A 25,459-nucleotide genomic window follows, 5' to 3' on the forward strand; every position below is an offset into this window, starting at 1 on the left:
ACGCCATGAAAATGAAGTGTGAGCAGAAAAGCCATTGAAGCAAGTGCCGTCTCACGTGTCTTGGTTTCCCTCCACACAACACACACTACGGTTAACTAAATATTCCTTGTCTTGTTTCTCTCACCATCATTTTTATTGACTTTTAAAAAGTTTATTTTTTTTAATAAAAAAAATCACAATAGTAATTTTTATTTGATACCACAATTCAAGGTGAGAAAAAAAATGAAGAAATCAAAAATAAATTTGAAATTATAATATTTGATTTTATTCATATTAATTTTTTTATTTGATTCAAATTAAATTTGAATATAAATTGTATATTAAATTTAGATTGAATTTTAAATCAAAATTTTAAAAGGATTGTATCAAATTATATATTTTTATTAATTTTTAAATATTTTAAATTTTATAAAACAAAATAATTGTTTTATATCTAAATTTATTTAAATATATTAAAAATTATATAAAAATAATATATAAAAATAAATTTAAATTTAAAAAATCAATGAATTAAATCAATAAAATTTAATTTGAATTAATTTAAAAAAAATATTCAATTTTTAATTAAATTTTAAAATTTTATAATATTATATATTATAAAAAAAATCAAAACAAATCTGATTCGATACAAATGGTTATTTCTTTTACTATAATAAACTTGCTACTAACATTTTTATAAATTTATTTTAAGATTTGATTCGGTCATAAAACTAATCATAAGTGATGAGAGAGATTTTTTATGCATAAATTCTAAGAAAAGTCAAGTGATATAATTAATTAATTGATTAGGATGATGACTTAGTATTAATTTTTAAAATTACTATTTTTTAGTAATTTAGATTTAGCACATCGATTCTACCTTTTTTAAAAGGGTAATACGTGAAGAATTTTTTTAAAATAAAATTTTAAATGTACATATTTACATGCAAACATATGTCTTTAAAATTATTCTATATAAAACTTTGTTTTTAAAATTATTTAAAATGTTAAATTTAAACAAAACTTGAAGATATTTATTATAAAAATGTAACAGTTGATATTAGATTCAAGACTTGTTCACTTGTATCTTTAGTTGTAATCTTTTCTTTTAAGTTTTGGTTGGATCTAAGATGAAACTTTCAAGGTGAATTTGGAAAATAGATTTCATTTTTAGAAAGACTTAAAATTCTAAAGTGGAATTTCTTAGTTTAGCAAAATAAAAATAGGAATTGTCAAAATTTTTTAAATTTGAATGAAAAATTTTAAAGGATTCAATTTTTCTTTTCAAATTTTACCTACGAAAGTGGAAATTATGAAATTCCTTGTTTGAGGGTAAGAAGTCAACATTTACTATGTTTCCTTTCTTTACACAACTTTTATTTTCTTCAATTTTAACTACATAACTCATCATAAATTTTATTTTTTTAATTCTTTATATTATTAGTAACATCTACAAATTTTTACAAATCTAATGACACCCATGTTACATATTTTTTTTAATATTTTGCCTTTTCTATATCTAATATCATTATTTATCTATTATAATTATTTTTTATCTTATCAAATTTCAATATTTAAATTTATTTCTAAAAAGTAATTATTCAAACAATGCAATTACAAATTCTATTATTTTTAATTAATGTGTTTCAAAATGGTTCCGAAATTCTTCAAAATTTTGAAATTCACGCACCATCAAACAACAAAAAAATGATTTCAAGACGTACTACAAATGCGACTTTCCTTAAATCTTATTTCATCTCAACCAATTATGGCATGCAAAAGAAATATAATCAAAATGTCTTAAAGATACAATAAAACCTTATTTGATGTCAATTGTCACTTGTAATATCAAACTATTAAACATCTCTAAACGAAAACAATAACATCTAAGTTTGAACATTAATTTCTGCAGAAATTATATTAAAATAACTAACCACTTATTGGCAAGAATAAGAGAGAAGAAATAGAGTTTCTAAAATATCAATTCCATTCAACTTCTTAAACTATTAGATTACCATTCACAGTCTCTATTTATAGATTAAATCTTAAATTGTAACTTTTTAATTATATTATTTTAATCAAAGATTACTTTTTTTTATTATAAATATCTCTTTGAAAGATTATATACATATTTATTTATTTGAATAGTCAAACTTTTGTACAAAGAAAAATAATTTTTCATGTATCTAGAAATTTTAACTTTTTATGCAAAATGGCCAACTGCTCCAAGAAGGTCATCGATTGCCTCTTTGAATTCTAATTTTTAGAATACTTTCTTTAACAGGTCAGTTAGCTTTTCTATAAAGTAGTCGACTCATTTTCATCTTGCATAATACATTCAACACTTGAGCAGCTGACTACTTCGTATAGTAGTCCACTCATTTCAATTTTCAAACATGTTCCATATTCGGTTTCCTATAGAGCAGTCGATTCATCTTCTATAACAGCTGATTGCTATAACATAGATCAATTATTAGAAGACGATTAATCAATAGCAATCGATTCCATTAAGGTTTGAACATCTCTTTCTAGCTTATTACAACATCTCTTTACATTTAATTTTTATTTTTAATTTCACTCTAGATCTTTATCTCATGCTATCTTAAAATATTTTTTCAAAAAAAAAAAAGATTGGAACCACTTTATAGAAGGTTAAAAAAAATCATAACTTCTAGTCTCAAAGTTTTAACTTTGTTCTTCTAAAATTATGTTTATTTTTTTGTTTTGATAAAAAAAATATATTGTTTAATGATTGATTTATTTATATTCTTTTATTTCAATTTTAAATTTATATAAAATACAAAATTCTAATAATTCATTGAAAGATAAGTGTAATTAGTAATTCTACTATTAATTTATCCTTAAAAGTTTAATGCTATCATACTAATATTTTTATGTTATAATTTTATAAATTGATTACTTATTATTAATATATTATTTGTGTATTATATGTGTATGCATATATATATATATATATAATTCTAATAAAAAAATATAATATATTATTAATTGGCCCTCTCAAGTCTATATGTTAAAATCTGCCACTGCCTTGATAGTCGACTACTCTCCCTAGATTCCTAAAAAGCAGTTGACTCTTCTGAGGATATCAGTAGACTACTTTCATATAAAGCTTTCTCAATATGATTCTTTCAAGTTTAGAATCATATTATTGATCTTAAGAACAAAACCTTAAGTTATTTTAATAACTTAACATTATTTTTCTTCGATTAAGTTATTTACTTAATCATATTTTCAACAAATGAATTGTCACCTTTTTTAGACTTTTACTTTTTTATTGTTCCTATCTTTGATTATATATATATATATATGTGTGTGTGTGTGTGTTAATTTGTTATTTTTTCGTTTGTATAATCATACTAAATTTGAAATAAAAGTGAAAGAACTTATGTTGCAATTTCCTTTATAACTTTACCTTTTAAAAAATTAAAAAAAATTCAAGGGATATACAATTAAATAATGTAATCACGTAAATACACATATACCCACAAAACCTGCAAAATGAGGTGATTTAATAATTCTTTGCATGGAAATTTATTTTAATGTTTTTCACTTAAATCAATTTTTAACTTGAACGTCAGAGCATAAATGTTAAAATAATCCTTAGTTTTTGTTGTTAACCACTATCTTTTCTCCCTCCTGTATTTGCAAGGTTTTAGCCTTCTAAGACAACTTAGCCCAAACACTTTATAAATTTTTTTTTTTAATTTCACAAGTAATTATCTTTTAGATTTTTTTCCCCTATGGGAAATATTTGTATTTCTTTAAGAGAAAATTTGCAACATTGGTATCTTTGACCCTCAAATTTTAGCCAAAAACAATAAGGCAACTATAAAAGAAGATTAAGACCTATCTACTCTCTATACCAAGGTTATAAATATAATAACAGGCAACGTTTCAATTTTTTGAAAAAAATGATATATGTTAGTATTAGTTATTTAGACATATTATTTCAAATTTTTTGATTTAGTATAAAAATATTTATAAATATGTATGAACTTTTATATAATAATATTACTAATAATATACAAAATTAATATGTAATACCTTTAAATATCAAATAAATAAGTTTAAAATTATAAGAAATAATATCATTAATTTGTCATAATATTTTTAAATGAATATTTTTATGAAAACATATTTTAAAATAAAAACAAAGACATAAAAAAATATTAACCTTTGCTTAGAGGAGTATGGTTGCTCTTTTGAAGGGGACTGAAATAGATATGAATCTTAAGTTTGAAAAAAATAAAGTACTAAAAGAAAAGAGCTATTGTCTTTAGCTTCTAGGCTTAATGGTTAAGAAAGCTTAGAAAGACATATAATGTGAGAGTTTAAACTCTATCATTCTTTATCCAATAGATAAGAAAGAAAATAAGAGTTACTCTAAAAAATAAAAAGATACGACCCAAGTTTCTATATCTTAATAGTAAAAAAAAAATAAAAAAATTTAAAATATGTTTTATATTTACGTATTGAATAAAAATAATTAACTCATCAAAATTTATCAAAATAAATCAAAATCAATAAAAACAATCAATATTATTTAATATTTAATTTGACAATTTTTTTTTTTTAAATATGTCATATTTTGACATAATTGAAATATGGTGGGTATTGAAACGAGGTTAACAATCTTTCTTTATAATATTCGAAATGGCTGTCATTAATATTTTTAGTATAAAAATGCTTGATTTTGTCTTATTTTATTAATAATTTTTTTACTATGCAAACAAATATAATTTTGTCCATTCATTTATAATTGTGGATGAAATAAAAATTTTTAAATTTACACTTTTAGATGTCATTGCCTGAACTATTTATACCAATATCAACAATCATCCAATTGGTTTCGCCAAATCAGGAAAAATTAACTTTTGGTTTTTTTTTTTAAATAATAAAATAAAAAATTTATTTAATCTCCACTATCTATTTTTTTAATTAAATCTATTTTTCACTTTACTTTTTTTATCTAATTTTTCCACTATCTTTGTCAATGTTATCTCTTGCTTTGGATTTCTAAATTAAACCTTTTCTTCCTTTTTTTTTTTTTTTCTTTTTGCATAATTTATTTATTACACTTTTCATGTAGCTGAAAGGGATAGGTTCCGTCTCATAATTAAAAAATGGAAAGAAAAATAAAAAGTGGAAAATGCAACAAGAACAAAAATATTTATATAAAAATGGCAAGTTAGTAAATTGAAGAGAAAATGGGTGGTGATGATGGAAGATGAAATTTTGGAAAGACGGCGCTTGTTTAGAGGATGTCATGGGCGGCGGGGGAATCAGATACTGCACAAATCTGGTCCAGTCAAGGGTGACGTCAAGGCGTCATCGTGGACCGTTTGTTTTCCATTCTCGTCTGATTTCCGCCTCATTCCCGTGGATTCAGTTCCACCACTCCAACACTTACACGTGTAATCGAACAAAATTTGGGAGGAATTTGTGAATACTTCGCTTTTTGTATTTGATTGTTAAGTTTAAATTATAAATGTAGTAGATTATTTTTTTTTTATAATTTAGTCATTTATATTTGATGATGTAAATAAATAAAATGTTTTATGAATAATTTATAAACATATTTAACAATATAAATTTTTAATAAAATTAGAAGATTATCAGGCAATTTACTTTTAAAAATTATTTTAATATATTTTAAACTTTATGCATCATCTTTTTAATTTTGTGAAGTCTAATAACTTTACGAAGATGGTTTCTCATAAAAATGTTTAAAAAAAAAGATTAATTTGCAAAATGAAAAGGGCAATCGTACAACAAGCAAAGACACAAAACTAAACTTAGGTGATGGCTCTCCCTGTGTTGTCTGCATTAACCCCAGATGGTCCCAAAAGCAAAGAAGATAAATATCGCCGCCTGTCTTTTCTCTCTTTCGCTTTTCTACTTCTGATCAAGTATCAACACGGCTCTTTTTCTCCCACTAGATCTTTCTCGCTTTTGGTGCTGCGAAAAGCAAATCTCAGGCTCTCGTTTCTCTTCACGCTTTCTCTTCTTTAAGAAAAATCCGTCTTTTTTTTATCTGATTGAAATCCTCAAAAACCTTTAAGTTCCATTATTTACGCTTTCGTTTTCTCTATATTGGGTTCTTTTTCTTCCCTCCATTGACGACTTATTATTTTGGGAGCTTGGGTTTTAAAGGATTTAAAACAAAGGTGTTTCTTTTAGTTGCTTCTTCTTCGAGATCTTATCTCACTCCGCTTAGAAATTAAGCTGAGAATTTTCTTCCAGGAAATTGATGCTAAAATTCTCTTAAGGGATTTCCTTTTCGTTTTAAAGGACGATAACTTGAGCTACATAGAATGGTTCTCTAGCTTAAGGTCTCAGCAGTCAGCGCAACACAGCAGAAGAAACAGAGTAAAACAGGGAAGAATAGAGGAAGGCTCAATGTATTCAAGTACCCATCAAAACTATCAAAACCAAAACAATCAACCCAATTCAGGGTTGTTATGTTTTCGTTCAGCTCCAAGCTCTCTTCTTACTAATTTCACCAATTTCACCAATGGCCTTGATTGCATGGTTAACAAAGGAGGCTTCGACTCAGGCAGCTTGATATCCAAATTCATGAATTCAAGCGGCGGCGGCGACAGCAAAATCGAGGATAAATCTGGGAGCCGGACAGAGGGGGCTGTTAACTATGGGAATTCGCGGCAGGGTTGTTCTGGATTACCGCCTCATTATCCGAGGCAGAGCTCTGCTTCGAGTTCCTCTGCTATGGATAGCTCGTATGAGTTGCTGGGAATGGATCACCGCAGTCCAGGGAAACCAGTCACTTCTAGCCTAATGAGGCAAAGTAGCTCGCCTCCAGGGCTTATTACCAACTTATCTATTCTAAATGGTATGCTTCTTGTTCTCCTTTTTTATTATCAGCTTATGTTATTGATGTTTTTAATGCTTTGTCGGGAACATTTTTGGTTAGTATTTTAGAAGTTTAGAGTTTTTTTTTTTCTCTTTAAAAATTGTTTTTGAATTTCTAGTTGGTATGGAGGAAGCAGAGGCAAAAGAGAAGAAATTATAATTCAATCTTGCTAGAAAATTGATTTAAAATTTTACACGTCATGTAGACTAGAGTAGGTGGGATTAGAGTGGAGCTATATGGGGCTTATGGGGCTCAAGCCCCTGCTAAGACCAAAAAAAAAAAAAACAAAATCTGAATTATGATTGTTTAGATAAAATTAAAAAAACTTTTATTGATTCGATATCTTTATCGATGAGGTTAGCATTTATTTACTAGTTGTTATCCTCGTTGCGAAAATATTTTTGTCAAGTCTCCGGTCTCCTATTGAAAAAAATGTAGAAATATAATATGATATATATACATATACATATATGTATATATTTAAATTTAAAGTTATGGGACATTTTTTGTAAAATAAAATCGTAAAAATTTTGAGATTAAAGCAAACAATACCTTGTAAATTAGATATGAATTTTCACAAATGGTATCAGAGTGATCACTACTCGACAGAAATTAAATATTATATCATGAGAGTCACTAAGTGCTATATGGTGGGGAGTCACCTTTAGAATTCTAATGCCTGGTGTGATTTTGATCTTGAAGTTGGGCTTGGCTTAACGAGGACGTCAAACTTTAAGGTAGAGTCTACACGTTAGAAAGCTACCTATGAAATCCCAATGCCTAGTGTGATTTTGGTTTTGTGGTTGAATTTGACTTGATGAGGACGTTAAGCCTTAAGGGGAATCCCACCTCTAAAATCTCAATGTATGGTGTGATTTTGATCATGTTATTAAATTAAGGGAGAAATTGTAATGTTTCTAATCTTATATTGAAAAAATATGTGAATATGATATTATATATATATATATATAAATAAAAGAGAGAGAGATTTAAACTCAAATTTGTAAGTTTTCTTTTATGAGATAAAATCATAAGATCGAAGACCTCAAACTTTAAGAGGGGAGATTGTGACGCCTCAATCCCATATTGAGAGTCACTAAGTGCTATATGGTGGGGAGTCACTTCTAGAATCTCAACGTCTGGTATGATCTTGGTATTGTGGTTGAACTTGGCTTGATGAAGATATCAAGCTTTAAGTGCTCTAGAATCTCAACTTCTTGTGTAATCTTGCTATTGTGGTTAGACTCAAGGGGAAGATTGTGACGCTCTCAATCTCATATTGAAATAATGTATGAATATGATATAATATATATATATATATATATATATAGATTTAAACTCAAAAATTGTGACGCTCCTAATCCTACATTAGAAGAAGGTGTGAATATAATATGATATAAATGTAGAAACTTAAACTCAAATCTGTGATGTAGGATAAAATTATTAGATTGTCGAATCAAAACGAATAATACCTTATAAGTTGGATATGGATTTTCATAATTTTTAATAATAAATATTGTGAAGATCCGATTGCGTAATCAAGTGAAAAGTCAATAGTTGAATAATAGCTTAATTGTATGAAAAATCAATAGTTGAATAATAGTTTAATTGTGTACATTAAAAAAGATGTATTTAAAAGTATTGAAAAAAATATATTTTACAACCATTTCAAAGTATGAAGCCATGGAAGTTTTTAGTATTTTTAGTAATATTATGTTGTTATCATTGTTTTTTTTTTTTTAATTTAGTATATTTCAACTAAGCCTCATTAACTAAAATTTCTAGTTCCACCATGGATGGAATTGGTGACATAGATTCCATTAATGCTAAATACGTGCTGAAATTTTAAAATTTCTTCTAAATTTTCTCAGCAACTAAGTATGGAACCTGGACATTCGAGGTTTTATGGTGAATCCATTGATTGTAATGTGAAGCCAACAAACTTAGAACTGAGGAAGTTACAGGCTGGTATGAACTACTTAAAATGTCTTCAGTAAATTGCAGGCTATGCCAGCATGAAAGGTTTGGGAAACTACTACGGGGTGAAGGGTACAAATGTAGAATTAAGTCCAGCTTCAAACAGATTGAAGAATCAGATTAGCTTCTCGTCAAGACTACCTTCTTCCTTGAGTATGTTGTCGCAGAATTCTGAAATTGGCAATCAAAGTATTGGGGCTAATGGCGCTGATGATGGCAAGCTTGGAAATAGCAATAATGATGCTGGATTCTATGGCACTGGATACCAATATGGTTCTTGGAATGATTCTGCACACTTCACAGAGAATTTTTCTGGTTTGAAAGGGACACAAGATGATGACCGGAAGTTCTTTCCCACTAAGCAGGTATAAATTTGCATATCAACAATAGCTTTCTTATTAATTCTTTGTCGCTGCATCAGTTTTAAATTTTTAGTGATTCTTTGTTAATAGAATGAAGATCATGGAAGTCGTGTTCATGTATTATCTCACCACTTGAGTCTGCCAAAGACTTCGAATGAGATGATTGCTGTGGAGAAGTTTCTACATTTTCAAGATTCAGTCCCTTGTAAGATTAGAGCTAAGCGTGGTTGTGCCACTCATCCTCGAAGCATTGCAGAAAGGGTAAAAATTCCTACATCGCAAAGCTGTTATAGTCCTGCTCTTACTACCTACTGATCAAATATCTAGCATAATTTCAAATTCACCATATTTATTTGAAAAGAAACCAAATTAAAAATTATCAAATTATTCTAATATATACATACACAAGCAAACAAATACAGAAGTATGAATCCAGAAACAACTCGGTTTATGCAACCACTCTTAATGACATTTTGCAAGTCTGGGAATCAAATCCCAACACCTGGAACTTCTTTGTCCTGCAGCTTCATTTGTAAAATAAAAAAAACAATAGAAGTATGCTTACCGCACATACAACTTGGAGATTTTTGTAGCATAAGTTGTTTGTTCATGTTTGGCAATTTCATAAAGAAGACTATGACGGCTAAATTACCTTCAGGTGAGAAGAACCCGGATCAGTGAACGGATAAGAAAGCTACAAGAGCTTGTCCCAAACATGGACAAGGTATGATTTTCTTTTCCATGACACAAAATTTCTATATTTGGAAACTAACTGTTTTGGGGTTTCATTTCGCGGCAGCAAACAACCACAGCAGACATGTTAGATTTGGCTGTGGAGTACATCAAGGACCTCCAAAAACAGTACAAGGTACTGGATGACAGTCCAAACTTCAAATGGAACCTTCTTTTTCTGATACTTTTGTTTTTTCATCTTACATTCGCAATCATATTGTTTTGCAGACTCTTAGCTACAAGCGTGCAAACTGCAAGTGCTTAAATATTCAGAAACCAGTCCCTAATCAGATCGTATGATTCACTTTGCTACCGTACAAAAGATAAAGAAAGTAATGTGAGAGAAGGGAACAGTATTTTGATCTGAATGAATTGTTGCTCTTTTTGATGTGGTGAACCAAGTATAAAGCAGCTTTTAGATTTTTCTTCTTTTTTCTTTTGTGATGTAGAAGGTTTGGCTGCATTCCCATTACAAGATTCCAATACTGTAAGCTAATAAAGCTTCCCATTTGAAGAAATAAAGAGAAAATTGTAGAGGACATGTTCTTGTGTTGCATTCTTCATTATCGTTTCTCACTTTAAAATGTCCTTTTTGGGTTAGCTTTTATAAGTTTTGATTTTTATTTCAAGTGTGGCTGGCTAGCTTCTATTTGTTCATCAGGGCATTATTTAGCCCTTGAACCAACCTCATCCACTTTCTGACTAATTTGATGAAAAAAAAAGTCAGCTGCCTCATCTGACTAATTTCATTTGGTCTAAATTTTATTTTGTTTTTAATTTTTAGGTTGCAGTTTTTTTTTATAAAATAATTATAACGGAAATTTTTATAACAATTATACTAATATTGATCTAATTACATGGACACATAGTATATATATATATATATATGTATATATATTTTCTTCATCTTCTCATTTTATCATTAATTTCAAAAATTAAATCTAACCCTATGCATAAAAAAGTAAAATTTGTTCATATGTAAAAGAGAATATTGGCTCAAATAACAAAAAAAAAAAAAAAACTTTTGAATTTTATCATTTTATTTAAATAAACTCTCAAACAATAATTTATATTTAAATAAATTTTTAAATTTTAATTTGTATTTAAATAAACTCTTAATATAAATCAATTTTTTATTTAAAATAAATACTTATTTTGATATAAATGAAAGAATAATGATTTATTTAGGTAAAATAAAAAAAAGAATTTATTTAAGAAAAGTGAAATAATTTAAAGACTATTTTTTAGTATTTACTCCATAAATATTAATAAAAATTAATTTATTATCTGTGCGATGCACAAATTATTTTTACTGATTTAAATATATAAAAATATAAATTAAAATTATTTAATCATATTTAAGTTATATGTAAAATACATATAATATAATTAAAATTATCAAATCATAATAAAATTAAAATCTTTAATTAAAAATTTGACAAAATTCAAAACATACTATAAATAATATTTGAGGAAAAAATTCAAAAGATATTGTAAATAATATTATTAAGTACATCAATAAAATATTAAAATAAACACTAATTTTTTTTTTGAATTTGCATTATTTTCATCTTATGTAATTATTTTTATAAACATGTGATGTTTAAAAAACTCATGATCTTCAATATACTTTTGTCACCAAGTAGAGATATTTATAAAGTTATTTAAAAAACTCTTGATTTTCAACATGCTCTTATTAGTTTAAATATTGGATTTAGATGGATATTTAAAAAGGTAACAAATTTTAAATAATGCAAAAAATGAAAATTTAATAAATAGATATAAATGGATATCTAGATGTTTAAAAAATGTATTATTATCGAAATAATAATTGGTCCATGTACTTATCAAGTAAAACTATTTTAAATATATGTGAATAAAATTAATTGTGAGCAGCCTTAAATGAGTTCTTAATAGATTTGTAATGAATTTTTTTTTTTTTTTAAAGTTGATTTGGAAGAGAGCAAACAAAATGATTATTTGATTGAATAAAATTTAAAGCTAATGATAAAAAAGTTATAATGTGGTTAAATATTAATTTTAAAATATTAAAAGATGTGCCTAATTTTATTTGTCATGAGAATAATTCAACATTCAATACACAAACTTAATTAATTAAAAAAATATTACCAATTAACAAAAGATATTATACGTAATGATGATTAGAGGTGTAAATGATATATTAGTATTTACAAGTTACTCGAGTTCGATTTGAAGAAAATTCGAATTCGATTCGATTATTATCGAGTCGAGTTCGAACTCGAGTAACTCAACTTATCGATTGAGTTGAATTTGAGTATTTTTATATCCGATTTGAATAGCTCGCGAGCTTAATCGAGCTTTTATATTTAAATATATTTTTATTATTTTAATTAATAAAATATTTCGAATTCGAGTTTGAGCTCGAGCATAAATAATCGAACTCTTGTCGAGTTACGAATCGAGCTTATTTTTACATATTAATCAAACTTAATCGAGCGAACTTGAATAGGTCGAATTCGATCACGAATCGAATTCGAGCTTAAAAAATAAAACTTGATCTAGTTCGAACCGAGTATCGAATCGTAAGTTGTGAGTCGAGCTCGAGCTATATCGACTCGACTCGGCGCGATTACTCCGCTTGAAAATACATAATATAATATAAAAGAAAAGATAGGCTAAAGGAAGGATAAAAAAGTTGCTATTATAGTTCAAAAAAACTTTGATTGAAAATTTGAATGAAAAATTTTGGTTGCTAATAAATGAATCAATATTTATAGGCTTATTAAATGATAATTAGAATGTATAAATAATTTTTAAATTAAAGTGTATAAATATTTTTTAAATTGATAAATATATTCCAAATTTAAAAAATAATAAGTGATATTATGATTTCAAATTGTAAAGAATTTTAAAAATAAAAAGATTATAAAGAAAATTATTAGGATAAAAATATTTTTTGAGATTTTAAAGTTTGAAATTTTTATTACATGATTTGATCTTGAATTTGATTCTTCACTTTTTTTAAATTTAAAATATTTATCTTTTCATATTCTTTAATTGATTTTTTATTTAAAATTTAAAAATTTTAAATAATTCAATCATTTTTAAATATATATTTTTGATAAATAATTTAAAATTAATAAATATCTTATGGGTCATTATATAGAGTACTTTTAAAAAATTGTTTATATATAAAAAAAATTATTTACGTAAACATTTATATCAATAAATTTTATCTATTAATTATGTATTTTGTAATATATATATATATATATATGATGAGTCACACTAAAGTTCGGTGCCCATGTAACACACCAGAAGATTTCTTCTAAAGTAGCAATAAAAAAAACCGTTAATGGGTCCCGCACTGACCGTTGGCGTTTGGCTTCCTCCTTCACCTCTCAACAAAAAAGCTTTTCGATAAATCCAAGATTCTCCGATCTTCTTCTTCTTCTTCCTCTTCCCCCAACCCTAACCCTAACCCTAATTGCCAATTCTCATCTCGACCACTGGCCACTCACCATCATTCCTATTTTGCCCCTCTCCACATTTCTCATTTTGATCTATAATTTATGCCATGCAAAGCTTCATTTCTTTTTTATTCCCCCGATCCACGTGATTAATCTTAACTACCGGTTTTATATGATTTAATTACTGTGTTTTATGATCGAAATTATTTCTTGGTTTTGAGCGGTGGATCAATCTGAGGGGGAATTTTTAATTGGGTGGTGACCATGTCAAACTTGTATGGGGATTACAATCAAAAGATTGATTATGTATTCAAAGTGGTTTTGATTGGGGATTCAGCAGTTGGGAAATCTCAGCTCCTGGCTCGTTTCGCTAGGAACCAATTCAATGTGGATTCAAAAGCCACAATTGGTGTTGAATTCCAGACTAAAACTCTTGCCATTGATCACAAGACTGTTAAAGCGCAGATTTGGGATACTGCTGGTCAAGAAAGGTAAGATTTTTCCTCTATATGCCTGAATTTTTCAATTAGTTTATTTGCATAATATTTGTAGTGGATTTGAATAATTGTTAGATTTGAGGGAAAAAAAAGTAGAAAATGTCAAAGGAACAATTATGTAATATCTTTTTACCTATCCAAGGAACAATTGCCATAGGGAGAACTGGTTACATTTTTTCAAGCCAAGAAAATTAGGAAAATAATATACATTAGAATTGAGGTGGAACTGCATCAATGTTTCATGCGATTGAACAAGAATCGGATAGGAAAATAATGCCTTTATACGTTCTATAATGATAATATGGAGGTATAAGGGATGCTCAGGCTTACGGCAGAATTCTAGAGATGGCGATATATTAGTTGGTCGAAGACAGACTACTTAGTTGAAGCCAAGGGATTGGGTAGCTTGAGAGTTTCTGATTTGGTTAATGTGATGTAGATCTTTAAGTTGCTTCTTTTTCAATTCAGTGAGTGATGTCACTGGTAAGGTTGTTTAATGTGGAACTTAAGTCTTAAGTCTTACAAATTCTATCAGTGCCTCTATTGTGATGCTGGTTTGAAATGGTAAATGGCAATGTCATAGCATCTGAGCTGCTATGCCAATTATCACTTCCCAGGTTTTGTTATTGTCTGGGTCTTCTAGAAATGGTTATTGATGGTATTCAGCGGAAAATTCTTAGTCCTCCAATAAAGACTTTAAATTTTTGGTGTCATTGTTGTTGAATATAGAGAGCCATGGTATGCTGGTTATGGATCCCAAAATTTTTCAAATGAGAAGAGATAATGAAATGTGATAGCCCATCGCTTATGCTTTTGTTTGTTAGCCTCTTCTATGACATAAGATTCTCTTCCTCCTGGAAAGAAATAAAATTAGAAAAGAAAAAGAAAGAAGCAGAGAACTATTCCATTTCCACCGGTTAAAACATCAAGAAACAATGAGAGTTAAGACCTTTCATAAACTTGTTAGCATGTGTTTGGTTTGGAAGAATCTACAAATTTTCTTCCAGAATTTTGATGGTGAGTATTTGTTTTTCATATTTGGTTTAGGGTAATCCAATTACCGGAGAAAATGTCATATTCTCAACAATGCCAAAGTCCCGAAATAAAAAACTCACCTCTCGATAGTTTAAAAAGCTCCTTATAATATTTTAAGATTCCGAAAGAAAATTTGTCTTATTTTCAAATTTATAAATAAAAAAACGTCACATATCCGTTGCATTTTTAAAAAGCAAGTTTGGAACTCAATTTTAGTTTTAGTTTTAGTTTTTTTTTTTTTAATTTACCTTATTTTTAATTTAGTTTTAATTTGTAGCTATTAAGATGTTTCAAGGAATAAACGTCTTAATTAATTATCAATTAAGACATTTTCTTTGAACAAACGTTTTATTTGATATTTTTTTTCAAAATCTTAACAAAAACATCAAGTAAGGCGATTTTTTAAACAAATGTCTTAATTGATATCAATTAAAGTGTTTCATCGTTTCTCAATTAAGGCATTTCAAATATCAATTAAGGTGTTTCTTTTGAACAAATGCCTTATTTGATATTTTTTTTATAATTTTTACAAAAGTATCAAATAAGGTGTTTCTTTTTTACAAATACCTTATTTGATAAACGATATAAATTTAAATAAGACATTTCTTTTGAACAAACACTTTATTTGATATTTTTTTTCAACATATTTACAAAAGCAAATAAAGTGTTTAACTCTTTCAAACGTCAATTAATTTTTTTTTATATTTTAATACAACAATTACAGCTTGATGTCTAATTAAACGCCCTAAATGGACATATTTAATTTTAAAAAATTAAATGTTTTTTTTTTCTTTTACTACTCAAGGTATTATTTGTTGTTTGAATTTTTTTTATTAAAAAAAAATGAAAAGTTGCCTATAGCTTGTCAAAAAGATTATGATAATTACACATGAATTAATAAACCAAAATTCTCCGGACCAAACAAGTGGATCCGATTATGAGATATCTTGAAAATCAAACAAAACCTTGGGTATCAAACTTTCTCGGGTAACACACTTTTCCTAGTAATCCAAAATTTTGCAAACCAAACACCCCTTAGAGTATTGTTTTGAACTCTTACATGTTGCAATGCCAGCATCATACGTACTAGTAAAACATTTTTCATGTAATTTGTGCTTTTAATAGACTGCTTCTCTTTCATTTATGATGGAGCTGTATTATAGTTTTCTCAAGAGCACATCAAAGTTAGGCTTCAGTATTTTCAGACTTGATGGGTTGCTTATTTGGAACTTTTTGGTTTATTCTTGGGCTGGATTTGTTCATCAAGCAAGCACAGAAAAGTCGATTGTCTCATTGTATCTTACTATCCTGGGTTCTTGGCTTATCGCTGTATCATTTTACTCAATCTTGAACCCATTGCATAATGATTTCTGTTTCTTGCATCTATCTATTCTTTACCTTAATCCTTTATGGGACTCTGGTTTACTGTCTGAATTTCATTGATACAAATTGTTCTTTTCGTTCATTTGCATTGTCAAGTTTCTAACTAGAATATCATCTTGTTCGTCTATGACAACCCTTATTCTGCTTTCAGTTCCTCCCTTTTCCTTCTTTATCATGGTCATGAGCGTACCATCTTCTCCAAATGGTATTGCGTTTCAGATGTAAACTCATTTGTAGTTTTGATATATAGCTTATTTCCCTCCAGAATACATTTGCTCATCATTTTATCCTTAGGATAACTGATCCGATTATAGTAATCCTCTCAGCAGTTTCTAGCAGAAAAGATTCCACTTGGTCATGTTGCAATCACGCGTTTTAGTATTGTGTCCTACATTACCATAGTTTTGACACGTGTGAAAATTTCTTCTTAGTTCGCCTGAGCAAACCACAAAGTCCGATCAGTAGGTATGCATGCCACAGATTATACTGTAAGCAATGTCAAATTATTCGCTCTTATATACACTACACTAGATTCTGTCATTAAACAAGAGAATAGCAATGACAAACAAACACTAATGCACAAAAAAGTCAGGTAATAGAAAACTGAATTTGGTGTTGTAGCCTGAATGAGAGAATTAGTGTTCAGCGAATTTTCATGAATCTTATCGAGACTGAAGCAGATTCATGCTATATTGACAAACATATTTAGTTCATTTTTTGAGATTCCCAGAGCAGTTCAAGCAGATCAATGAGTTTGTATGATAGATTAATGACTATATAAAGTGAAAGACAGTGAGTTTTTATCTCAAAAGGTCCACAAGTTCTGCAGGAATTAGATTGAGTCTATAACATAAACCCATATTCATTACTCTATGCAGTATGCATACTGGCTAAATGGTTTCATCCAATCTAATAATGAAATGCAACTTATTAGTGCATTCACGTAGCTGAAAGGAAGAAATTTGATTGACCAGTTTGTTTTGCCTGTTCTTCTTATACATTGATGATGACAATTACTTTGCTTTAAAAAACTGGTCATCTTGCTGCAGCACCGAGCAGAGGTTGCTATTTCTTTCTGACATGGTAATCTTAGTACTAGCTTATTTTATGAAACTATATAAAATCGAACCATCTTCTCTGACCTATGTCTAATTACTTTGCGTTTGGTCCTTATTCATTTTAACTTATAGATTAGGTCCCCAAAGTAACATGGCAATGGCTGATGACTTGAGAAGGTGTTTTGTTTCATCAAACTATTGCATTTTGTTTCCTTCATATTGTATGGTGTGCTGAAGTATCCATCTTGCTTTCACCTATCAGGTATAGGGCCGTCACAAGTGCATACTATCGAGGGGCAGTAGGAGCGATGTTAGTTTATGACATGACCAAGCGTCAATCATTTGACAACATGGCAAAGTGGCTAGAGGAATTGAAGGGGCATGCTGATAAGAATATTGTTATGATGCTCATTGGTAACAAGTGTGACTTGAGAAGTCTGAGAGCAGTGCCAACAGAAGATGCACAAGAGTTTGCTCAAAGAGAGAACCTGTTCTTCATGGAGACATCGGCTCTAGAATCTACCAATGTTGAAACTGCATTTTTTACAGTTCTAACAGAGATATATCGAATAATCAGCAAGAAAACCCTTGCTGCTAATGATGAGTTAGATCCTAATGGCAATTCAGGTCTTCTTATGGGAACCCGGATTATTGTTCCCAATCAGGAGCTGCAAACAGGAAGGAAAGGTGGCTGCTGTGGATAATCCTAGCAGCCCACCTTTGTCCGTCTTTTGTTTTTGCCAAACATGGTTATGATAATATTTAATTTTGCCAAACTTTTTGATTTAGGTAAATTTTGTTAGTTCATAAGAAAGGCATATTTTTGTAGGAAAAGTTTATTCATATTCTTGGTTGACAGAATGAGGTAATGATGGATTGGTGTGCATATTTTGCTTTAATTTTAGTGAAATTGATATTGAGATGAATGATATAATATTATGAAATGAGGCCTACACTAACAGTACTATTACTTTCATATTGGCTTTGCATGAGATGGAAATTTTGTCTATTTTATCAATATATTTATCAAAAAGGTTAATGTCGGAATTAGTCCTTCAACTATATCATTATTTACGATTTGGTATTTATAAAAAAAAATTAATGATTAGGTACTTTAATTATATTTTCATCAAGCATTTTGTGCCGCACAATAATTTTGTTAACGGTAAGTTGACATAAGCAAAAAATAACCAATAATATCATAACATGTGGCACATTTTTATTTGTCAGTATTTGTCACGTCATTATTTGGACTATTTTGTTAGTAAGGGAATATTTTACCTATAATTTTTATTTCACGAAAAATAACATTCAAAAAATAATTTTCATATTTAAGGTATTTGTTTAACAGAAAATTAGTTGATCAACAAAAGATATTTAACAGAAAATTAATTGATCAACAAAAAATAATTTAATGGTCAATGAAAAATAAGATTATTTTTTTGAAAATTATTTAAAAATTGGAAGACATTTTTAAGAAAATAATTGTTTATAAGTAAAATTATTCATCAATGCTTTTGAGCATAATTTTACTGATAAATAATATTATATTAATAAATAAATAATAAATAAATATATTAATAAATAATATTATATGAATAAATAATATACTGTTAATATAATATATTAATAAATAATATATTAAAATATTATTATATTAATTAATAAATATTATAATAATATATTTATATTAATAAATAATATTATCTTAACAAAAAATATTGTATTATGTTAATAAATCATTTATTAATAAATAATATTATAATATATTAATAAACAGTATAAAAATAATAAATAGTTTTATTTTAAGTATTTTTTTATATTAACATAATATTTTAATATTAAAAATTATTATTAAAATAAAATTATTTTTTTATATTAATAATTTTAATATTTTAATAGTTATATTAATATTATTTGAAAAAAATAATATGGATAAACAACATACCCCAAGTAATACCATGGTACTGGGATCGTTTGTTATCTATGGCATTGATACGAATCCAGTCCTTAACATAACTACTGGGATTAACGTTAATAACATCATGTTGGCCCCATCAGATTCTGCGCGTCCATTGACAATCTTTAAACAAATGCTGAATATCCTCGCACTCTTGGTCGCAAAAGGTACATCTCCTTTGGACGTTCAAACATCTATGAAGAAGAAGCATCTCTGTTGGCAGTATACCATAGGTGCATTGTCACACAAAGAACTGCAGTTTATGTAGGGTTTTTAGTTTCCAAATCCAGCTCCAGTCTTTAACTCTCGTCCTGCCATCTCTTCCTTTAATTAGATCGTAGGCCGATTGTGTGGAGAAGTTTCCACTTTTAGAAACAGTCCAATAAGGTTTATCTTTGCTCTGCTCAAACAGCGGCATAGGGATGGCTCGAATGGAGTTGGTAATAGAGTTTGGCAGCTGGAAAGGAGATGAAGTCCATTACTCTACGATTGAAGAGCTTCAAGGCTTTCTAGAACTTTGGCTACTTCTTCATTCCTATTGAGCAGTCCATGGATTAATGATCGGATGATAGCCCCTCCTAACCATTTATCATGCCAAAAGTTAGTACTCCATTCATCACAGATCATCCAACACAAACAAATTACAAATATATTAATTAATATAATATTTAAAAAAATATTTATTTTTTAATATATTATCGCTTAAAATTAATCATATTATTATTAAATATCATTTTAATTAATAAATTTATAATTTAAATATCATATTAAAATTTTTTTAAAATTTAAATATTATAGTAAATATATTTTTTATATTTTGATATCTTTCGTTGTACTAGCCCCAGCTAACGCCAAAAATTTGAAAATTACAATTCCCATGGAATATCTCTTGCACGTGCCAGAAAATTTTTCCGAAACCACCGGCCTCGAACACCTTTCTCTACCTATGCCGCCCATTTTTCATTTTGAAAAATTTGCCAAATTCGCCCTCTCCCAAACACCCAAGCTTTCTCTTTCTTTCCCCTTTTATCCTCTGCTAACAGACCCTTCATCACCGTCAAACACCATTAAGCAAACCCCCATTTCATCCATGGTAAGTAAAACTAACCCATCCCATTTTCCCAATCTTTTTCTTCTTTCTTTCTTTCTTGCTTTCTTTCCCATTTTCTTGGAAGTTTCTGATACCCATTTTCTTCTTCTGTTTTATTATTATTATTATTTTGCTTTTTTCCCCGGTTGAAATTCATAAGCAATGGCAGAGTCAAGAGATAGAATCACGAGAGCCATTGATATAGCAGAAGTCTTCGCTCGAAGACGGTCTGGGCCTTTGGGAATCCTCTCAGATGAAGCACAGGAATTGTTAGGCTCCCCTGGTCAACAAGCAGTTATGCGTAGGCCAATGGCCGTTAGTGTTACTACTTCTACGGCGCATGGTGGAGGGATCCGCAGGGGTAGCATTTTTCGGACCCCAAGATCCGGTACTAGACGTGGACGGAATCTTTACCGATCGACGGCTCCGGGAAGAGAAAATGCTCCGGGAAGAGAGAATGCTCCGGTAACAGAGAGTACGGGCCGTGGAAGAGGTCGAGCTACCGACAGTGTGTTACCTTCTTGGTACCCAAGAACTCCTCTCCGGGATATTACTGCTGTTGCCAGGGTAATGTTCGCTTCTTTTCGTCATTTATTTATTTATCTAGTATTACCATACAAGTTGCTTTCTCTGGCTAGAGTGAACTCGATTTAACTTTCTCATGTCCGGATTTTGATTCATTGATTTACATTTGTGAAAATCCTCATTGGAGTCCTAAACCGTTGATGTTCATCGAATTTTCTTTCATTTTTGTCAAGTGTGTTTTATTTGTCTTTAGGTTCCTTTAGTATTTCTAATTCACCCGTAGTCCATTTGCCTGATGTTCATGGATTCATACTGCCTGTCGATCTTTTTGCTATTTAATTCAGTCTGATATATTAGCCTCAATTGTTTTAATTTCTTTTTTCTAATTTTGTTCTAATTTTTTCTAAATGACTTTCTTCATCTGTGTTAATGAAATGGCCATTCATTAAACTGCCCTTCTACAGTGTCATCCTATGAAGTAGCCACACTGGTGTCCTATCCTTTCAACCGCAATTGAGCGCTTTGTATAGCAAATTACATTGGGTGCTCAACTCGAGCACCAGATAGAATCGTTGCTTTCTGAGTCTGTCAAAATCGGAAATTTTCTCATATTTCTTTTGGTTGTCAATTTTGAGTGGAGCCCTGAATAGCTTCAAGTTCATTGGAGTCATGGGATCTGAGCTGAAATAGAGTTGATGCTATATTTTTCTTTTGTTCTTTCACTGGGATGTTTTCTTTGACTTGTTTATTGAGTTAATTAAATTTGATGAGGATTTAACCAGGCCATTGAAAGGAGGAGAGCTCGTTTAGGAGATGGTGAAGGCCTTATAGTTGAGAGCCCAATATCCCAGGATGAAAGGGTTCTTAATTCAAATGTATCTTCAGGTACTCAACTCGAGCACAATTTCTCTACTCCAGCTTCAACTTCCAGATTGAAGCCTTGTCCTCCATCAGTCCGTAATGTGTCAAAGATTTTGCTTAATGTCACTAATCAGAATGCTGAGGAATCAGAGCTTCTTACACCCCAAAAGAAACTCTTGAATTCAATTGACATTGTAGAGAAAGCTGTCATGGAGGAATTACAGAAAATGACGAGGACTCCCAGCGCCAAGAAAGCAGAAAGACAAAAGAAAGTCCGTACTCTGATGTCAATGCGTTGATCTCTAGTGCATTATGCAACCACAAGGATTGGGAAGACCGCATCAGTGAGAGCAATTGGAAGGCTAGAGATTGCAAATCACCCCGCAGTGGAAGCTGGCTAATCATCCTCTGATGATATGTTTTAGATACATTACCAGGTTGCATAGATACTTTCTATCTTTTTTTATTTTTTTTAAAAACATTTCGACATATTACTAAACGTCTTCCTATAGGATCAGGAGGCAATTTTCCTTCAATCCTCACTGAAGGTCCTGCTATAAGATTGGTAGGCAATCACGTTCTTCTCTCCTTCATTCTTTGAAGGGACCAGTATAGGAATAGGAGGATTTTGCTTCAACCCATGCAGATAATACTTCTTGTTTGGACTTGCTTCACATTTTTTTGGGCTCTATATTCATGTTACCATTCAAGTATCATTCGAATTGGTGCTTCACTATTCAAATTCGAATTGGTGCTTCATTATTCATGTTGTCATTCGAACTGCTTCACTATTCAAGTATAATTCGAATGGATTCAATCAATTTTTGTTCAACATGCTTTATGGTTTTAATTGGTGCAATGTTATGGATTTTTTTTTTTGCCCTGTCCCCTAACACTTTTTTCACATTAAGATGGAATTTCTTTTTTGCCTTAGCAGATTGTCTACTGCTATGGATATATAGTTCTATGGGTGATACTTTGTTGTGTCCGAAACCACTCGATTCAAGCTGCTATTGCCTTGCCTAATATGATCTTAACATTGTTTAGTGATGCTGTATTTCAAAGTTCATCATCTTTTTGTATCTCTTCATATTTCCCGTTTTCCCTGGTAAGCAGCCTTTCTAAAATTTTGACATCAGTTTCTTACGCATTGATGTGGTATCGTACATGCAACCGTTCAAATACGATTTTTTTTTTTTTTTTTTTAAGGCTTAAATATGACAAGCCCTTGAATTAGAATTAGAATGAAAATTAAATAATTATCCAAATTTTTTGATTAAAAATGATAATTATTCAATCAATTGAATTTTAAAATATATATGTATTCAATTGAACTTTTGATTGAATGAAAATGAATACTGACAGTTATCAATATTCTTCAATAAAAAATTAATTAAATAAAATTAAATATTTAAAAGTTCAATTAATTATAATAAAATGATAAAGATTTGATTGATTATTTAATTTTAATTTAGAGATCCCTTAAGTCAAATGTACATTTCATGCCCATTCTAAGCATGATATGAGAGAGATTAGGACACATTCATCTCTTACAGTGTTTGGGGTGAGCATGAACTATAAGTACAGGGGGAGTGTGCAAACAATACTGTCCCTTAGGTAAAGCCTGTATTACGAACGTTTGGATTTTGTATGTGATAAAGTCTTAGCTCTTATTGTATAGAAAATGAACAGATACATATATAGAATGTTAAATTGTTGAATATTTTTATGAGATAAGATTGAAGAAGTCATACTTATGAGATTTTTTTTTTGGGTGTAATTCAATATCATATATGTATTTAAAAGAAAGCCAGCTCAATTTACCAATTTTCATATCTAAATATTAAAATCAGGTTAAAGCTAAAAAAGGACATTTAAAACAAGTAAAGAATCAGGCATTATTAATTTATTATGATATTGGTGCATGCTAACATGGTAAGCAAAGTTAGTTTCTTTCCGCTAACCAAAGTTATCGTCGCTAATGGACTTCGGTTTATTGGTTGTGGTGAAAACTCAAAAGCCCGAAAAAACAAGTTTTATTTTTATGCAAGCTGTGGGGTTCGAACCCACGCGTACTTTTGTACAGAAGATCTTAAGTCTTCCCCCTTAACCACTCGGGCAAACTTGCTGTTATGTGTAAAAAAATACAAAAATTATTTATAATAATAAAATAAAATAAAATTCTGATTTATGCTCTTAAATATCAAGATGTCTTAAACTGTCAAGATTTTGATATAAAAAATTCTTTAAATCATTTTTTTTTAAGGAAAATTATGCCCCAAATAAAACGAAGATTCAGTGAATTAATATTAGTTATAAAATTCAAAGTATGAATACTTTTTAGGTATAAAATGCAAAAACCTTTATTTATTTATTTTTTTAATTTTTGTGTGCAAAGCTGTTCCATTTCACCTTCAAATGCCTAATTCTATTTTCTTTCGTCCAAAATAAATGGCAAATTCAGTTTTTTTTTTAACTTAAAAGAAAATTAATTTTAAAAGAATTGTACCGTTATTAAGACCTCCAATTAACTATGTAGTGATAATTGTTTTAACTAATTTATGTGCTTCTGAAACTTTAGGAAATAGTGAAATAAAAATTAAAAAAAAAAAACACGTAGGCCATAAAATCTGACTTAATTAACTCATAAGCAAGTGCATTTAAGAAATTTCATCGTATATAGAAATATGGATTAAAAAAAAAAAATCCATACATGTGAAATGATAAGCCGGAGACTATTATTGATTTGTATGCTTTGAACCTTGCAGAATTTATGAAATCCCAGCAGATACCCCTTTCTGCTTAGGCTTTATCCATGAGTTGTGGCCAGAGGGGTTTCTTAGCAATGAAGAGTGGCAACGGAAGAGAAGAGCCAGTGGATGGGTTTTAATGTTTTGCCATTTAGGGGTGGAAGAAGAAGCTGTCGGGAACTTCACTAGCCCTAAGCATTGTCTCAACTGTCACTGGTTCTATGAAACAGTGCTTTTTGAGTGGAAGCATTGTCTCGTATCTTATGGAGCTCAGGCTTGACTTGGCTTGTAGTATTATCTCTTCTGTTTTTAACTTTTCAATGACAAAATGGATCATTCTTTTTCTCCTAGCAGATGCTTTTAATTTGTTTGCATCCTTGGCAGCCGGCTTTGTTGCCAGGGAGCATGAGCATAGCCCTGCTCCTTGAGTTGTCAAAGCACCAATCAATTAGATTTAATGGGATACAGTCTCTAATGTTTTGTGTCGTCATTGGGGTATATTGGCTCTAACTTACTACACTGCAAGTCCTTAAACCTGAAATTTCGATCATCAATCGATTCAATTTATATTTGTTTGTTTATATATATTTTTCTCCTGCAACAGAAGCAGGAATTTGTTTTTCCTTTTTCAAACGAGTAGCTTTTTCTGCTTCTGATGCTTCACCTATTTCAGAGTAAATAACCATAGGGACATCCGGACATGAAGCTTTCACTAATTGTTAGTAAACTTCGAGTAACCAAGGTTGTCTTCAATTACAAAAGAGCTTTTCAACCTCTCATATTTTCCTCTTCTATTCTACCATGCAGGCTGCAACATCTCAAAGGGTTTTTTTCTTTTTTTTTTTTTTCCCATGTGAGAATCCAATTTGATTGAGATCCTATTAGGAAATGTAGCAATCACTATAG

At 29.4% G+C, this 25,459-nt stretch overlaps 3 protein-coding genes and 1 non-coding gene across 6 annotated transcripts; 3 read left to right on the top strand and 1 right to left on the bottom strand.

Moving 5' to 3' along the window:
- Positions 1-5,889: 5,889 nt before the first annotated feature.
- LOC111296741 (transcription factor bHLH130-like) lies at positions 5,890-10,483 on the top strand. Its single transcript, XM_022891186.2, has 6 exons — positions 5,890-6,850; positions 8,876-9,213; positions 9,301-9,471; positions 9,869-9,934; positions 10,010-10,078; positions 10,171-10,483. The coding sequence occupies exons 1-6, from the start codon at positions 6,400-6,402 to the stop codon at positions 10,240-10,242; spliced, it is 1,167 nt and encodes a 388-aa protein (XP_022746921.2). The 5' UTR covers positions 5,890-6,399; the 3' UTR covers positions 10,243-10,483.
- Positions 10,484-13,343: 2,860 nt separating this feature from the next.
- Positions 13,344-18,293, top strand: LOC111297081 (ras-related protein RABA4d-like). Its single transcript, XM_022891676.2, has 2 exons — positions 13,344-13,885; positions 17,630-18,293. Exons 1-2 carry the CDS (start codon positions 13,659-13,661, stop codon positions 18,069-18,071), a joined length of 669 nt encoding a protein of 222 aa, XP_022747411.1. The 5' UTR covers positions 13,344-13,658; the 3' UTR covers positions 18,072-18,293.
- A 1,931-nt stretch (positions 18,294-20,224) lies between these two features.
- On the top strand, positions 20,225-22,630 carry LOC111297136 (protein POLYCHOME-like). 3 transcript variants are annotated; one of them, XR_016326291.1, is made up of 4 exons: positions 20,225-20,420; positions 20,578-20,984; positions 21,725-22,240; positions 22,316-22,630. XR_016326291.1 is itself a non-coding variant. In XM_022891762.2 (3 exons), exons 2-3 carry the CDS (start codon positions 20,580-20,582, stop codon positions 22,100-22,102), a joined length of 783 nt encoding a protein of 260 aa, XP_022747497.2. In that variant the 5' UTR covers positions 20,225-20,420; positions 20,578-20,579; the 3' UTR covers positions 22,103-22,630. The 3 variants fall into 3 exon arrangements, 2 of the variants coding, with proteins under 2 accessions (XP_022747497.2, XP_089597816.1); XM_022891762.2 differs by having other exon boundaries at positions 21,725-22,630; XM_089741690.1 differs by having other exon boundaries at positions 20,225-20,984; positions 21,725-22,630.
- Positions 22,631-23,848: 1,218 nt separating this feature from the next.
- On the bottom strand, positions 23,849-23,931 carry TRNAL-UAA (transfer RNA leucine (anticodon UAA)). The gene has a single exon. It is a non-coding gene; the product is annotated as a tRNA-Leu (tRNA).
- Positions 23,932-25,459: the final 1,528 nt, after the last annotated feature.

This window comes from Durio zibethinus, chromosome 12 (assembly GCF_047325235.1).
Source record: "Durio zibethinus cultivar Kanyao isolate XHJ-2024 chromosome 12, ASM4732523v1, whole genome shotgun sequence".
Classification (NCBI taxonomy): domain Eukaryota; kingdom Viridiplantae; phylum Streptophyta; class Magnoliopsida; order Malvales; family Malvaceae; genus Durio; species Durio zibethinus.

What these genes read in the sequence shown, in the direction of transcription:
- LOC111296741 (XM_022891186.2), top strand. Translation starts at nt 6,400, where the DNA reads ATGTATTCAAGTACCCATCAAAACTATCAAAACCAAAACAATCAACCC. An exon ending in AGTTCTTTCCCACTAAGCAG is followed by an intron (nt 9,214 to 9,300) that starts GTATAAATTTGC and finishes CTTTGTTAATAG; the next exon opens with AATGAAGATCATGGAAGTCG. An exon ending in TTGTCCCAAACATGGACAAG is followed by an intron (nt 9,935 to 10,009) that starts GTATGATTTTCT and finishes ATTTCGCGGCAG; the next exon opens with CAAACAACCACAGCAGACAT.
- LOC111297081 (XM_022891676.2), top strand. Translation starts at nt 13,659, where the DNA reads ATGTCAAACTTGTATGGGGATTACAATCAAAAGATTGATTATGTATTC. An exon ending in GATACTGCTGGTCAAGAAAG is followed by an intron (nt 13,886 to 17,629) that starts GTAAGATTTTTC and finishes TTCACCTATCAG; the next exon opens with GTATAGGGCCGTCACAAGTG.
- LOC111297136 (XM_089741690.1), top strand. Translation starts at nt 20,580, where the DNA reads ATGGCAGAGTCAAGAGATAGAATCACGAGAGCCATTGATATAGCAGAA. An exon ending in ATATTACTGCTGTTGCCAGG is followed by an intron (nt 20,985 to 21,724) that starts GTAATGTTCGCT and finishes GGATTTAACCAG; the next exon opens with GCCATTGAAAGGAGGAGAGC.